Source organism: Vombatus ursinus, unplaced genomic scaffold (genome assembly GCF_900497805.2).
Source record: "Vombatus ursinus unplaced genomic scaffold, bare-nosed wombat genome assembly UNPS02007612.1, whole genome shotgun sequence".
Classification (NCBI taxonomy): domain Eukaryota; kingdom Metazoa; phylum Chordata; class Mammalia; order Diprotodontia; family Vombatidae; genus Vombatus; species Vombatus ursinus.
In genome coordinates, this window is record NW_020947390.1 from 9919143 (window position 1) to 9935562 (window position 16420).

Consider the following 16420-nt stretch of genomic DNA (forward strand, 5'->3'; position numbering starts at 1 on the left):
ATGAACAAAAAGTTAAGAGGCTTTCCATGTTAAAATGTTTAAATAGCCAGGCAAATAAAAAGTCCCGATTATAGTCGATTTGATTCAATATGCCCTACGATTTTCTCTAGGCCCTTTATTTCTCCTTCCATCTTGCTGAGAATCATTTTTCCATTTCACTCCTTGTTAGCAAGCTCTAGCAAACAATGGGGCCATCATCCTCCACTCCTCACTATCTCTCACACACTGCCTGGTCTACCCCCATCCAGTGTTGCCAAGGCCTGTAGATTTCACCTTAGGATCTCTTGAATATGCCCTCTTCTCTTCATCTGATACAGCTAGCACACTAGTGCAGGCCCGCATCTCCTCATGCCTGGAATACTGCAATATCAATGATGTCCTGCCTGCCACAAGTCTCTTCCCCTTCCAGTACATTCTCTATTTAGCCACCAGTGACCTTCCTAAAGCACAGGCATAACTCCAGTAGCTCCCTATCACTTTAAGGACCAAATATAAAATCCCCTGTTTGGCATTCAAAATCCTTCATAATCAAGCCCTCTGTCCCATTTTTCCGGGCTTCTTATACCTTATGCCTCACCCATGTGCTTTTGATCCGGTGACACTGGCCTCTGTGCGGTTCACTTTAACTCCATCTCTTGGCTCCGGGTCTTTTCTCTGGCTGTCTCCCATGCCTAGAATGCTATGAGCTACTTGACAGCAGGGACTGTGCTACTTTTCTACCTGTATTCTATGCATTTAGCATAGTGCCTCACACAGTGAGTATTTAATAAATCCTTTTTCATTCACTCTTTCACTCATCCATTCACATATTCACTCTCTCTCATCCCATCTCCATGTTTTTGCACTAGCCATGCTTGAACTGTACTCCATCATCTTCACATCTTGGAATTCCTTGCTTCCTTCAAGACTCAGTTTCCTTCTATATGAAGCCTTTCACAATCCCAAGATGCTTGTATTTATTTCGTCTATGTTATGTATATACTTATACATGTTATCTCTGCTGTTATAATGCAAGCTCCCTAAGGGTAAGAATTGACCTCTGCAGTCTCAGAGTTTAGCTCAGTGCCTTGCACATTGCAAGCACTTAATGAAGTCCCTGATAATTGGTTGGTTGATTGAAAAAGAGAAAGGACCAGAAAATATAAAATGAAAATGAAAGTGAGAACTTTAATCCCTCTGGTGCCCAACTTAGCAGCTCTGAAGCAGCAACTCAGGAGGACTTCAGAATAGTGAGTACTTTCTACCTATGAACTCTACATGGGGCAGAAGCTATGAATTGTTGTTTTGGCCTAAGCAACAGTGACAACAATTCACAGAGAGAATCGGGAACCTGGGCAAAGAAAGGGTGAGAGCAAAAACAGGCTCTAAGAGAGCAGCCAGAAGTTCCTCCAATTGCTGGACATTGTGAGGTATACATAAGGTGGTTCACCACATGAGGTAAACTGAATTTTTCCGTATACAAATTCATATTTTAATCAATATTCATGGGTTCACAGGTACCTTAGAGGCTATCTAGTTGAATCTCCTCATTTTAAAGATGAGGAAATTGAGGCCCAGGGATTTGTGACCTGCTGAAGGCACATGGATAGCAAGTACCAGAGACAAGATTTGAATGTAGAGCCTCTGACTGCAAAACAAGTGCTCTACATTCTGCAAACTGTTATTTCAGTAAGTACTAATAAATGATGATCGTGAGGTCTGGTTTCTTGCCAATCCCCTAATATCACATTTTCAATTCTGTGTATTAGAAAATAATAGTTGCCATTAATAGCAGACATAATTGGAGTCCTTCAGAGATCCAAGATAGGGAAGGTATCATAATTTGTTGTAACTGCTACACAGAATAACTTCAACTATGAAAAAAAATTTTTAACTTTAAATAGTATGTGTTGTAATAAACCAAATAATTTGGTTTGGCAGCCACATTCTCCAACTAATGTATTTTTTAAAAGGTGAATAATATAGGCTATTCTTCACCATAGTATTAGGCTTATTTTTAAATATAGCCATAATGGGGCAACTAGGTGGTGCAGTGGATAGAGAACCAGCCCTGGAGTCAGGAGTTCAAATCTGGCCTCAGACACTTGACACTTAACTAGCTGTGTGACCCTGGGCAAGTCACTTAACCCTACTGCCTAGCCAAAAAATACTAAATAAATAAATAAATAAAAATTAAAAAAATAAAAATAGTAATAGTGTTTTATAAGTTGGAATTGTTAAATTCTTTCTAAAACCACGATTTGCATCACATTGGAAATTTCATTCTTTCTAGTAAATTTTATTTTTTATAAACAAAACACTTCCTACTCTTTCCCAAAACCAAAACAGCTTACATACAAACATGTCCTGATACACTGCGTCAAGGTTTCCTCTATGAGATCCACTAATCAGTCCCTTGACAGATAAGTAACAATAATGAGGAAGAGGCTGGCAGCTTGGGTTCCAAGCCCCTATGTCATTAAGATCTTTCCTTTAGGTTTCCACATCTTAATTTACTAGCTAATCCTGACAACAGAGAAAGAAAAGCAAGGGTCCTTTAAATACAAAAGGATTGGCCAGGTAGGTCAAAGTTAAGTAAGTGGAATTTAGCTATTCTAATTTGTTTGTTTGTTTTGTTTTTGTTTTTGTTTTTGGCTAGGCAATGAGGTTATGTGACTTGCCCAGGATCACACTGCTAGCCAGTGTTAATGTGTCTGAAACCGGATTTGAACTCAGGTCCTCCTGACTCCAGGGCTGATGCTCTATCCACTGCACCACCTAGCTGCCCCCCAGCTATCCTAATTTTCAAGTCAGAAAAATACACCTATCTTGACCTCTATTGCACAATAAGTATAACAGGCTGAAATACCTTGGAAAAAAAGGTACTGCTGCAGTGTAAATTTCTGAAATACTATTAATTTGTAAGCATGTTCATACCTTTCCAAAATAATGAGGAAATTTCTGCTGATCTTCAATAACATGGGCAAAGCCTCCTTGAAGACCAAAATCCACAGAGAAGTAAGGCAGACCTCTAGGCACCTAAACACAAACAGAGCATTTGTTAAAAATGGACATTGACTCAAGAAGTATAAAAGACTTAGAGAGGTCACCTAGTTTTTCACCTGGACGCATGGCAAGTCCCTTCTACCTACCACCACCTACCACTTCCATCTCCAAAGTTAACTCTCCTATTCTGTACAGAAAGAGATTTAGAAACCTAACTTTCTAGGTAAGCCAACCTCAACCTCTTCTCAGGACCTGCTATTCTTGAAGTTAATTCCTTTTGTTCTATTCTCCATAAGAATCCTAGAGGGCAGGCCAGGGGAATAAATCACTAATTCTTTTATATATTCACTATTTTCTCAAATTATATAAGGTCTTAAAAGTAATATTCATCTTCTATTCAAAATGAAGACAACAGTCATAGGATCATGAATTTAGGGCTGAAAGATACCTTATACATCTGCTAGTTCACCCACTCCTCTTTATTTTAATGTTGAGTAAACTTAAGACCCAAAGGGATAAGTAGTTTTCTCAAGGTAGTAAGCAGTGGCAGAGCCATGATTCAAGCAGGGTCCAGAATTAAATGAAAAGAGTAAACTCAACTGCATTTGGAAAACTATATACTGCTTTCTATAATCCCAAGCTGTTCACCAAATTTTTTTTAAAAAATTCTTAACATCAATCTCCTTCTGGTGATGTTATATAGCTGCAAATCACGAAACTCCACAATCTCTGAAGAATCAAAATTGCAAACAAACCAAAGGACAATAGAAAGACACATGACAAGCATAACAAGGCTAGACTATGATGACTTATGCACCAGAAACAGCATTAAATATATCATCTAACAAGTTCATAATCAGAAAAGGATCATGGTCATATAATAAGAGTGAGAAATAAAAGGCCGACATCCTGAAAGTTGAACTAATACCCATGGAATATTAAAAGATGCAAAGGAAGGCCATCAACTTTTTCAGTATATGTTTTGTAGAGGATTTACAGGATGACAGGGATAAAAAAAACACACGGGATAAGATGGCATGGGTGGCTGGTGATATGCAACACTAGAGGAATATCCACATCAATTTATCATTAACTGACCATTAAAATATTCCTTATAGGCCATTTCAACTATCCTGTGAGGACTTTCTGTAGCTGTTATTTTGTGTTGATTTCCTGAGGAAGCTAAATCTCCCCGAAACAGTCACTCCCTGGATTTTAAAATCAGTTATTGAATGCAGATTTTGAGGCAGTGAGTAATTATCTTGATATCATTATGCACTGTAGTCTGATACCTAACAATGAGCCATGAATAACATGAATGATTCTTACATCTTAGAAATTACAACAGATCAAGAATCTACCCAGTGAGAAAAGACAAATTTTATCAGCAGTGGGTACATAACCAATAAAGCACACACAATACCCTGTGAAACCAGAAGGGACATAGAACTTACACTTCATGCTCAGATACATTTTAATCATTTAGAAAGACACTAGAAACTTGCTAACATAAAAACTGTCCTCCCTTAGAATTGTTCCCACATTCAAGTTCTCATGATTTCATCCATAAACATAAAAAATTCAAGAGCTGGAGGACTTAATTAGATCATCTGGTTCAGTTCCCTACTTAGAACTACTCTCAAAGTATATCCGATGTAAACTTTGGGACATCATGGTAAAGACAACTGTTAACACCAATAAAAAAAGTTTAAATTGAACTTTTACTTATAATCTTAAAGCAAAGGTCACCTTTAAAACTTTTTAAATTATTTTTCATCTATTTTGACAGAGCCTTTATCATCAGATCATTGGTCACTGGTTCCAGATAATTTATTTTTTTGGCCAATAAGAAGACATAAAAATAATTTATTAAGGTATAAAGAAGTTGTGATCTGTGTTGGTGGAAGGAGTTTTCAAATGATGAAAACAAAGATCTTCTAAGTACCGTTTAAGTCAATAGTATAAGATCTGAATGTTTAATTTCAGCATCTACCCAGACTCCATTTTCATTTAAAAAAAAGTACTGATTGCCTCATTTTCCCAGAAAGTTATTACTGATAGCAAAGCAATGCTACTATAAGAATTACAAAAATTTATTTTAAAATATCCCTTTTAAAACATTTGCTACTGCTACACAGCCCTCTCTGAAATTTGTAAGTTACCAATAACAACAAAAATCTGTGACAGATTCCTATTTCCTCTCCTTTGATGAGCAACAAATTCATTCTTATCATGTAGGATGTTCAAGAAAAAAACATTTCAGTGACAATAGATGAATTTTTTAAAAAAATAACCCAAATTTCTATTAGCATTTCTATGCATTTGATTTGTTTTTGGAGAAATTAGAAGGCATATGACACAATAATTAATGTTTTCTGATCTAAAAAGCAATCTCCAACTTATGAACACATCTTGATTCTAAAATTCATTTTAAGGTCAGCTGTTTAGAGCTCAGAATATTTTTCCATAGAGAAATCATCATATAGAGTGATACCAAATCAAAAGAGCTTGATTGTTCACAATGCAGTTCAACCTAGCTAGCTTTTAACATATGGGAAAATGAGATCTAAGTCCAAGTGAAAAGGCTAGAAATGTGTATACCTCCAATACAGTCTCAAAAATGAGAAGCCAACCATTTCCTCAGCTCTTTCCATCTATTTTAACTGGTTCCATAGGAAAAAGGAACGGAGAATAAGATTCTATGGAATGAGTTCTGGTAGCAGTATTTTGGAGGTGGGATCCAGGTGTCAAACCCTCAACATTTTTGAGTGCTGGTGAAGTAGATTAATTATTGATTATTTCTTATTTATCCTACATATAATTTGTTTGTACATACTTGTTTGCATGTTGTCTTCCCTAATAAATTGTTATCTCCTCTAGGACAGGTACTATCTTTTGCCTTTCTTTGTATCTGACACAAAGTAGGTGCTTAATAAATGCTTACTGAGGGGCAGCTGGGTGGCACAGTGCATAAAGCTCTGGCCTTGGAGTCAGGAGGACCTGAGTTCAAATGTGACCTCAGATACTTGATGCATACTATGTGACCCTGGGCAAGTCATTAAACCTCAATTGTCTCACCAAAAAGCAAAATAAATAAATAAATGCTTACTGACTCACTGACTTAGCTGGGAAGAACAAGGAAGTTCCTCCCTTTCATGGTGCTGCCACAACATGAGCCTGGGTGGTGGTAACAGCTATTCATTTACAAGATGTTTTTAAATAAAGAACTGTCTATATAAAACCAGCACCGAGTGCAGTTCGTGGTAAAACAGATGATGAATAAATGCTTATTGATTTATGAAACAGTGGTTGGCAAACTAAAGCCCATGGGCCAATCAATCAGTCAATAAGTTAAGTGATTACTATGTGCCTGGCCTTGTGCTAATCAATGGGCCAAATTCAACCTACATTCTGATTTTGTACAGCCATGAGCTAAAAATGTTTTTTTTTCCTTTTTTGTTGTTTTTTACCATTCAGCCTTCCCTTCCCACACCCAACAGTCAATGCCTCAGAAAACAAAACAAACTTTAAACAAACATCTTGGACATATATTATAATATATGATCCAAAAAGACATTTTCCTTTTGTTTCAGATCTGTAGTTTCTACTAATGCAGAAAAGCTACTGCCTGGCATCATACAGTCTTAAGTAGTTAAGATGAGTTAAAATGTTTTTAGGGTCAAACATTATGCATCAGAAGTGGGACTTGAGTAAGATTTCCCTGCCTCTGAAGCTGGCTCTCTCACCACTATGTCAACCATGCAACTTCTACAAATGACAGGTCACCAAAACATAAAAGGTCATTTAGTTTTTAAAAACTGAAGGAAAATGGATAGAAGTAACTTTCATAACTACAGCTAGGAAAAAAAACATTAGACAAGGGATAGAAATGATAACGATAGATCAAATAAATAATGATTACATGAAACTGAAAAACTTTTATACGATCACAAACTATCAAATGTGAAATACCTTTGCATTAAATATCTCTCATTAAGACCTATTATTTAAAATATATGGAATTTATACAAATATACAAGAACAAGAAGGAGATAATGTTCAAAAGATATGAATAAACAGTTCTCAAGAGAATTACAATCATTAACAACTGTGTGAAAGACTGTGCCAAATTACTATTAAGGAGTATGCACATTAAAACAGCTCTGAGACTTCATCACACACCCAACAAATTAGCAACATTAACAAAAGATGGAAATAATCAATGTTGGGGGAGCTGCAGAAAGATAGTCACACTAACACCTGAGGTTGGTAGAGAACTGGCCCAACCATTATGGATTTGCAGGTATCTGAGGGAAAAAAGGTGGTAAAAATATCCATAGATCTCATTGCTGAGCACAGAACCCAAGGAAGTCAAAAACAGAAAAAAAGCTTCCATATATATAATAATACTAACAGCAGCAATTTTTGTAGAAATAAAAACCTGAAAACATACTAAGTGTCTATCAACTGTGGAATAGCTAAATAAACTATAACATGAAGCAATGAAATATTATTGTGGCTATAAGAAAATAAATATAAGGAATATAGAGAAAAATATACAGACTTAAATGAACTGATGTAGAATAAAGTATGCAGAACCAAGAAAATAATATATTCAATAAAAACAATATAACTGGAAAGAATAAAGTAAAGCCAAATGTTATTTACTTATAGTGATCAAGCTTGGAGAGATAAGAAAAATGCAATTAGGTGGAAACTATGGATAGGGAATATCATATATTTGGTCAGGTGTGGTTTAGATGGTTTTTTTCTGCATTTTAAAAAATTATTTGTTACAAAGGAAAATTCACTGGATAGGGAGAGAAGAAGAATGTATTTGGAAATGAGTTAAGTCATTTTGTTTTGTTTTATTGCTGTTGCTGAGGCAACTGGAGTTAAGTGACTTGCCAGGGTCACATAGTCTCCAGGGCCAGTGCTGTATCCACTGTGACACATAGCTGCCCCTATTTGGAAATGAATGTTCTTAAAAAAGGACCATGCATCAAAAATTTTTTTTCTTTTTAAGTCATTAGGAGATATTACCAAAGGCAAAAAGTCAATTCGGATCAGAAACACAAGGGAAGGAAGTATGACACAATGGAAAGAATACTTGATGTAGAATCAGAAAACCTGAATTGTGATGTCAGCTCCATTACTTCCTGGATATGTGATCCAAGAAAAGTCATTTGTCAGTTTCCCCTTCTATAAAAATAAGTCGTTAGGATTAGATAACCTCTAAAGTTCCTTTCATCTGAGAATGGGCATTTAACCTATTTATATGGGGATTATATCTTATGTACAAGATGATTCTACCACCTAGGCATAGGTGCAGTGGGCTAGGTGCCTCAAACATTATAAATGAAGAGTCAAAATCCTTTACAATTTTCATAATATCTAGAAACTACTATTAAGAAATAAGGCAGATACTTACAGACTTTCGGATATCTCTTGAAGACAGATCAATTAATTTCTTGTTCATGGACCACTCTTCATCAGATTCCATAATAGCTTTCTAAGAAAAATTATTTTGAAATTTGAGAACATGATATAGAAATAAATATAAGAAGGCAATTTAAAAGGAAATAATGCCACCTATCAATAGGACTACGTTCTGAATGCATAAGCTTTAATTCAGTTACTTGAAATTATTTTATGTGGTTTAAACATTTTAAAAATCAGAATTTAATGGTCTTGTATTAACTTCTTAACTTTTATATTAACACTAGTTCATCTTTTCATGAAATAATTATCCTTAATAAGAATTTTCAATTTAATGTTAAACATAAAAGGTCATATCATATCCAACTGTGTTCAGAGAAATCTATTCACATGAATTATTTAGTTAAGTCAATTGCTCATTTTTCAAATATTTGAAAAATTAACTTACAAGCCTTTGGCACTCAAAGCTACATGATTATTTCTGCCTATATAATAAAGAAGAAAATTAAAGGGGGAGATACAAAAACAGGAAATATTTAGGAATGTAAAACTGGCATTTCTTCCTAGGTCAACAAGATATAAGCCACTTGATGCTATACAAATAACTCACAGAAAGAGGGTATGACAAAACTAAATTATTTCCATTCCCATTCTGTATCTATGTCCCTATTAAAACTGAAAATATCTCAACATGAAATTCTAACAGGAGGTAGCACTGGGCAATGAAAAAAGAGCGCTAGTTTTGGTGTCAAAGGACATGGGTTCAAACATTAGCTCTGCTTCTTCTTCTTTGTATGGCCTGTGTAAGTTACTTAACATTTATGGACTTAGTTTCCTCATCTACAAAATATGGGAGTAGGATTAAATGACCTTTGTGGAAACTTCCATTTCTAAATCTTTGTTCTTAATGAAGATCCAAATAGAACAATTTAATTCTATCAAGTTACTATAACATCCTGTATCAAGGGCATGTACTTCAAACATGTTCTAAAAGCTCTTTAACATTAAAATGGAAAAAGCTGTGCAATAAGAGTCTGGTATGTATGAGTAAGAGTCCTGTCTATGCAACTGATTTTGTTTGTGGCCCCAGGAAAGTTAATCTCTAGGACTTAGCTTCCTTCTCTCTACTATAAGGGAGTCATACTAGAATAACTCTGGGTTGTTTCAAGCTCTAACATTTTATGATTTTGTGAAATACAAACATTTTATCAAAAGCAAGTAATTGTATCTCTAGTACTCAAATAAATGATTTTGTGGAGACAGTGGCATATAATTCTAACAAGAAATTATATCAGACAATATAATTAAATTATCATTTACTGTCTGGTAGGCCCTGGATCAAAGAGGTAATTGATTATAAAAGTCATGGATGCCTAATGAACCACACCAAAGAGAGCAATAAAATCCAAAACTAAACCACAATAACGCCTATACAATATCACTCGATACAATGACTTAACAAAATAAATAAGTGACATTTTTATTTGTTGACAGTTAAGTATTAAGTATTTTTATTAGCTATCCAAAAACCACAGAACCCTAGAAGAGATGTTGATACGTCACCTGACCTCTTCTAATAGCTTAATATTATAAAACAAAAAAATACTTAAGACTTTTTAAATACCATCATTTTGAGCAAAATGGTCAAATTTTTTAAACTAGCTCTCTGATGACCTATTATTGTGTAAAAAATATCTTTACTAGAAACTGTATCAATGAATTTCAAATTCTATGCTGTCTAAAAATATTTCACTCTCCTCAATTCTATTTCTTCTCATCAATTTACAAAACACTTACACATTATGTTAATACTTTATATATTATTCGATGTTTGGACAACTGGCTCAGAATGTAAGGTCACTGGAGCTTTTAAACATTCAGTGTGGTACCAAACTCAGCAACATAAACAGATGGGTATCTTTTTTAAAGGTGTCGGAATTTTTTTTTTGATAGCAACAACTTAATCAGCTAATGACTATCATCATTTTATTGTAGTTCAGAAATATATGCCAAAGCCTAAAGACATGATTTCTTTTGACAAGAATTACCATGAATGTCTATATACTGAGAAGTTCATATGATAATTCATCTTGGCATTTACAATTTGTACTTTTTGTGCCCTGCTATCTTTGGCTCCCGTGCCAAATTATTAGTGCTCTAGAGTTATGACCACAACTTTTACTTGAGAATATTCTAAAATAAAATCTTAGTTCTACATGAGGAATGAAAAATAAAACCGGAAATACAACTGACTATTTTATACTATAGCTACTAAAAGACAAGTATAATTTGATGTGAAAAAATTTGTAACTTCTTGGGCCAATTTTTCAGGATTTAACTTGTTTATTATGCTGAATCTCATTCAATGATTCATAAAACAATGAGAAACAAATGTGATGAGCATATAAGAAAAAATGAGAAACAGGATCCAGAAAACTGTACTGCCAGTAGGGTGTTAAACTGGAAAAAATGGAAGCATTTGAGAATTTATCTTCACATACCTTAAAGTAGATGGGAGCCATAGCTCCTACTTCCTTTGGGAGAGGAATACACTCATAAACCATGTGATATCGTTTGTTCATACTCATATTTGTTTCTAAAAAGATGCAGTCTAGTTCTTTATCTTCAAACATCCTTACCAGTGCCTTTCTGAAACTCTGAAAAGAAGATGGATATAAATACAGCATACAAATACCATTCAAAAATATGAAACAGTAAAAACAAATTTCTCATTGTGGCCAAGAGGCAAAAGTACTGAGCAAGGCGGGCCTACAATTAAGATCAAGTGTGCAGAATATAAAGAAAATGGAATGGTTTTTATGAAATAATACAAAACAAAACAAAAAATAATACCAGAACCAAAAGAATAAAGTACATAGTGAAGAGGAACAAACAAAGAATCCCTATTAAGACTTAAAAGACAGTAATTGGAATTAAAGTCTTATGTACCTCCCTCCCTAGTGGGAGGTACTGATCAAATTGATCAGTATTTGTCAAATTTGTTAAAATCATTGAAAATACTGGCGCTGAAAATAACCATTCTTAAGAACTGTATGTTTTTATATTACACCAACAGTGATGGTTTAGATTTCAGCAGCTTCATGTACTGTCTTTAAAAAAAAAATTGACAGCTTTTGTTTTTATATCACCTATATTTCCCACTGTATTTCTCCCCATCCCTCCCCAGAGAGCTGTATTTTATAATAATGTATGAATAAAGGAAAAAATAAATGTTCATAAAACTAAACAACATAGCAAGAAAAATCTGATGGTATATGGAGTACCCTACACCCATAGACAGCCCCGACTTCTGCAAAGGACAAAGTGGAGATACTTTCTCATATCTCTTTTTTCAGGTCAAGCTCAGTCAATATAAATTCTACTACATTCGATTTCAATTATTTGTTGTTGTCTTTTCCATTCTCACTGTTTTAGTCATTGTGTATGTTGTTTTCTTGACTGCTTACTTTACTTTGCATCAGTTCACATAAGTCTTTCCATATGTTTCTGTATTCATTATAACCATTGTTTCTATTTTACGTCCATTGGTTCTACGAGGCACAGTAATATTCTATAACACATCTGTCACAATTTGTATCAAAATTTGTTTAGCTATTCTCCAATCGACAGGTGTTTCCAGTTTTTTGCAATCACAAAAGTGGTGCTATAAATATTTTTGCTGTATATGGGGTCTTCTTTTTTATTATTAAACTTTTGGGAGCATGTCTTTCAGAGTTTCATATACTTTCACAGAGTCAAGTGGACATAAATATTGTCTAATTTTTTTTTTTGGTCACCTAACCAGAGACAGCTTGATGAGGAGGATAAGGATGATGATGATAAAGAAGAATTGGGCGAAGAATCTCAGGTAGTCCACATCTTAGGATCAGGCAAGTCACCTTTGGCCTAAAGGTTATATACTGGATACTAGAAAATTAGAGAGTCCTAAATAATCAAGGAGACCAGAGTTTCCTCTAAAATATTACCAAGGAGATATGAATATGAAACTTAAGGTAAAACTCTATTAAAAATAACACCATGAATAAGTCTAAGAAACAAAAAATACCTCTCAATCATTCACAGTACCCTTTAGGAAGAGGATACTCTCCTTCTGGGCAAGTGAATGCTGCTTTACATAAAAACAACTGAGCACAAAGGACAATTCATCAGGATACACTAACCTGATGGGAATATTAGTTAGAAATATTAGGCTCTCTCAGTTCTGATTCTACATTCATCAAGCATTCTTCAGCTTTTATAATCTTACCTCTAAATTACTCACTTAGGAGGGTATTTGGAACAATTCCCAGGATAAGCGAATCGAAGAATTTGGTATTTGGAAAAGGCCTCAGTGGCCGTAACCCAAAAAAGAATTCCAAAAACCTAACCAACAAATTATCATATAAACCTTGTTTGAAGATCTCTAAGGAGGGGGAACCTACTACCTCCCAAGACAGCCCATTCTACCGTGGATACTTTCTACTAATTCTGTAGAACTATTTCCTGACATCAAACTTAAATACGCTCCTTCAATCTACTGCCTCAAATTCTTTGGACTTTTAGGGCCAAACAAGACAAAGCTAATCTCTCTTTCACACTCCAGCCCTTCAAATACTTGAATACATCTCTCATATAATGAATCTGTCTTCTCCAGGCTAAGTACTCCTTCATTCAGTATGGATTTGAGGTAGTTCAACATTTTGGCTGCCTTCTTTGGGACACTCCTCAGCCTTCAGTCTTTCTCTAAAATGCTGTGCCCAGAACTAATTATAATATTCTACATGTGGTCTTACAAGGGCAAGGAATATCAGAACTTATCACTTAGTTATTCCTAGAAGTTATTCCTCTTTTAAGGAAGCCTAAGACTGCATTAGCTTTTTTTTTTGGCTGTCATGTGACACTGGTGATTCACCCTGAATATGTATTCCAATAAAACTCCCAGATTTTCCTAAACAAACTGCTGGCTAACCATACCTTTCCAATTTTGTACCTGTTAAATTATTGAGAGGGGGTGGGGGTGGGGCGCTAGGGGTAGGTAGGGAACAAAATATATAACTTTATATTTACCAACATTAAATTTTACCTTATGAGTCTGCATATTGTTCCTGCTTTGTCAGTCAATTATCAGCAAACATTTAATAAATATCTATGTGTTAGGCACTATGCTAGGCACTAGGGATACAAAGACAAAAAAAATGAAATAAAATAAACCCAACCAGTTCCTGCTCTCAAACAGCTTACATTCTATTGAGGAACATCTATGGATATATGTATATACAGAATAAATACAAGGTCATTCAATCCAAATTACGTAGAGAGAGAAGAAATTAGGTATATTATTGCGGGGAGTAATCACTACAAACAAGGGATCTACCTTCCTCACCACCACCTTACTGGCAAGTAAGCCCAAGAGCTCCACATACAGCAACACCTCCCACACCCCTACCGACCACCAGTCCTGAGTTGGCCCAGCTTCCATAATTATCACCCTGAGATGAAATCCCTGTGAAGTTGCAACCTGGCTTCTGTAGGTATTGAAGCCACAACTAATGAGCGCCCAGAAAAGAAAGTTCTTGCCAGCAAAGCCCTTGTCATGTAAAATAGTTCAGAGACTGAGATAATCTTATCAGTGGAAATTGATGCGGTTTAAGGGTTCAGGGGTGCTGGGACACCAAAATCACAACACGCGGGTCCTGTCCGAAAGAATCTGACCCAAGCCTTCTTTCAGCCAAAGACAAGGTTTATTAGAATATCAGTCATATTGGGCAGACTCTTAAGGAGTCTGAACATGGGTAAGCAGTAGCTAGATTATAAGGATCTAAGCATCTTAATGGAGACAAGATGGACCTTATATACAGAAAGACTGTGGGAGGGATCTAGGAGTGGCCAAGTAGTTTGGGGTGACTGGAGGAGGGGTCTAAGGAGATCTGAATGGGAGTGGCCAGTAAACTGGGGTGAACAGAACTCCTGGGACCTGGACAATGGAGCCTAGCTAGGATTAAGTGTGGGAAATGGCCAGGGGCCATAGGGAGGTAAAACAATGGAGGGGAGATTGGGTGCAGCCACAATGAAAGGCCAGTTGATGGGATTATAGCCTCAGGGGAGTAGCAGAGATTTGGCCATGTGGGAAATCCACGGTTTTTCCTTTCTGGGGTCCAGATCCCAATCCCATCAGAAATGACATTAAAAAAAGACTTCATTACCATCTGCATTGCTGCTACAACATAAGGACCATGGGATTTTTCCATATGACTTATAGCAGAAGCCTCTATATGTGTTATTTCCCCTATCAGAATGTGAGCTCCTTGAGAGCAGGGGCTGTCTTACTTTATTATTTGTATTTCCAATGCTTAGCACATAGTAAGTACTTAGTAAAGTACTTTTTATTAATAATAATGACAAAAGCTAACACTTATATAGTGCTTACTATGTGCAAGGCAAAGTACCAAGCACATTACAATTATCAACTCATTTGCTCTTCACAACAAGCCTACAAGGTAGGTTTTATTTATTCATTCAAATTTGTAGCTTCCTTCTAGGCTTAATTTAAGTGACATAAGGAGCTTTTCCTTATAACCCAGATACTAGTGGCTCTCACCCCAAAAATACCTTTTATCAATTTTTTTATATTATTATATGTGCTCATGTTATCTACCCATGCTAGACTGTAAGCGCTCAGAGGACAGGAATTGTTTCACACTTCTCTTTCCATCCTCAGTGACTAGTATAGTGACTAAAACTTACAGTTTAATATATACTTGATTGCTTGACTGATTATATACAATGCTCCCCTCCCCCTTTGACTGACTTTGTTCATCTGAATAAGGTATGCCACTCCAGATCTATGTTTCAGTTAAGGGGTCTTTAACCTATCAAGTCTCAGTGATCCCTAAGAAGTCAAATTTTCCTGCTTGTGAAGGACCCCTAGTTACCTTCCTTGCAGTCTATACTTTGGATATTTTTTTAGAGATATCTACAGCCACAGGTTTAACTACTGGCTCTAGCTTCTGAATGTCTCTATGCCCTTTTCCCTCAAAGATAAGGAGCTTTATAGGCACACCATGTAGGCAGTCTTATCTTTCCTCCATTCTTCAATTTAAAGCCCTTTTGATTAGATTTGCACAACCAAAAACAAATGCCTTTTTTTTAAACAGACTTTCTTAAGTGTACTCCATTTCTGGTTTAAGAGACTGGTCTTACTATATTTTATGTCCACAATTCCAAATCCCATTCTCAGATGTCATCTACTTGGCCAACATCGTTCACTTCCCAATCAATATTTTGCACTCCCATGGTCTTAAGTTTCTTGCCCAAGACTTCATACCTTTAGCAATATTTACTAGGTTTTTTCTCATAAGATCATTTATGCCCACGTGAGTTGCCTAAAGTAGGTAGTATTCATCCATTTTGAAAAGTCTTAGATTGTTCTCTATCATGTCCTATATTCCTAATAAGGCATATTGTTGTTGGCAGGTCAACAAATAGCTTCCTGAGGGGCTCTAAGCAGGGATTTACAAACCATAGCAACTCTTTCCTTCTTCCTCTGATTCCTGCTGGATTATCTCAAACCAGAAAAAACAAAAACAAAAAAAAAATGGCAAGAAGTAGTTGGGTGTTGGATTTCTACTTAAAATCTTGCAGGCTAAAGACAATTCCCTTAATGTTAAGAATTTGGCAATAAGTTGCTTCAAAGGGAGCCGAGGACCTTAACTTTATACTCTTAAGAAACAGAAGAACACAATAAGAGGCTGAGAGATCCAGTTAGGAGCCCTCAGGGTAGAAAATCAGCATGTAGATAAGTAGTTTGGCCATGGAAGTTAGCTAGATGAAACTGGAAGAAAAGAATTTAAACAGTGTTTGAGATTCACTTAGAGCTATAAGCACCATCTTCTACTTGAAGCTTCCCCTGACTTCCCAATTTCTAGTGGCCTACTTTCCAAAATATCTTGTATTTAACTATTTTGCATTTATTTACCTTATATTTGTGCTGCATGTA

The 16420-nt window shown here is 35.6% G+C and overlaps 1 protein-coding gene across 2 annotated transcripts in view; it reads right to left on the reverse strand.

The window, feature by feature from the left end:
* Positions 1–16420, reverse strand: part of CWF19L2 (CWF19 like cell cycle control factor 2) — a 123652-nt gene that overhangs the window by 783 nt on the left and 106449 nt on the right. For both annotated transcript variants that reach the window (XM_027849597.1, XM_027849596.1), the window contains 3 exons: positions 10926–11081; positions 8417–8497; positions 2917–3018 (listed from right to left, as the gene is read on the reverse strand). In XM_027849597.1, coding sequence (XP_027705398.1) covers positions 2917–3018; positions 8417–8497; positions 10926–11081 — 339 coding nt within the window. The remainder of the gene's footprint in view (positions 1–2916; positions 3019–8416; positions 8498–10925; positions 11082–16420) is intronic.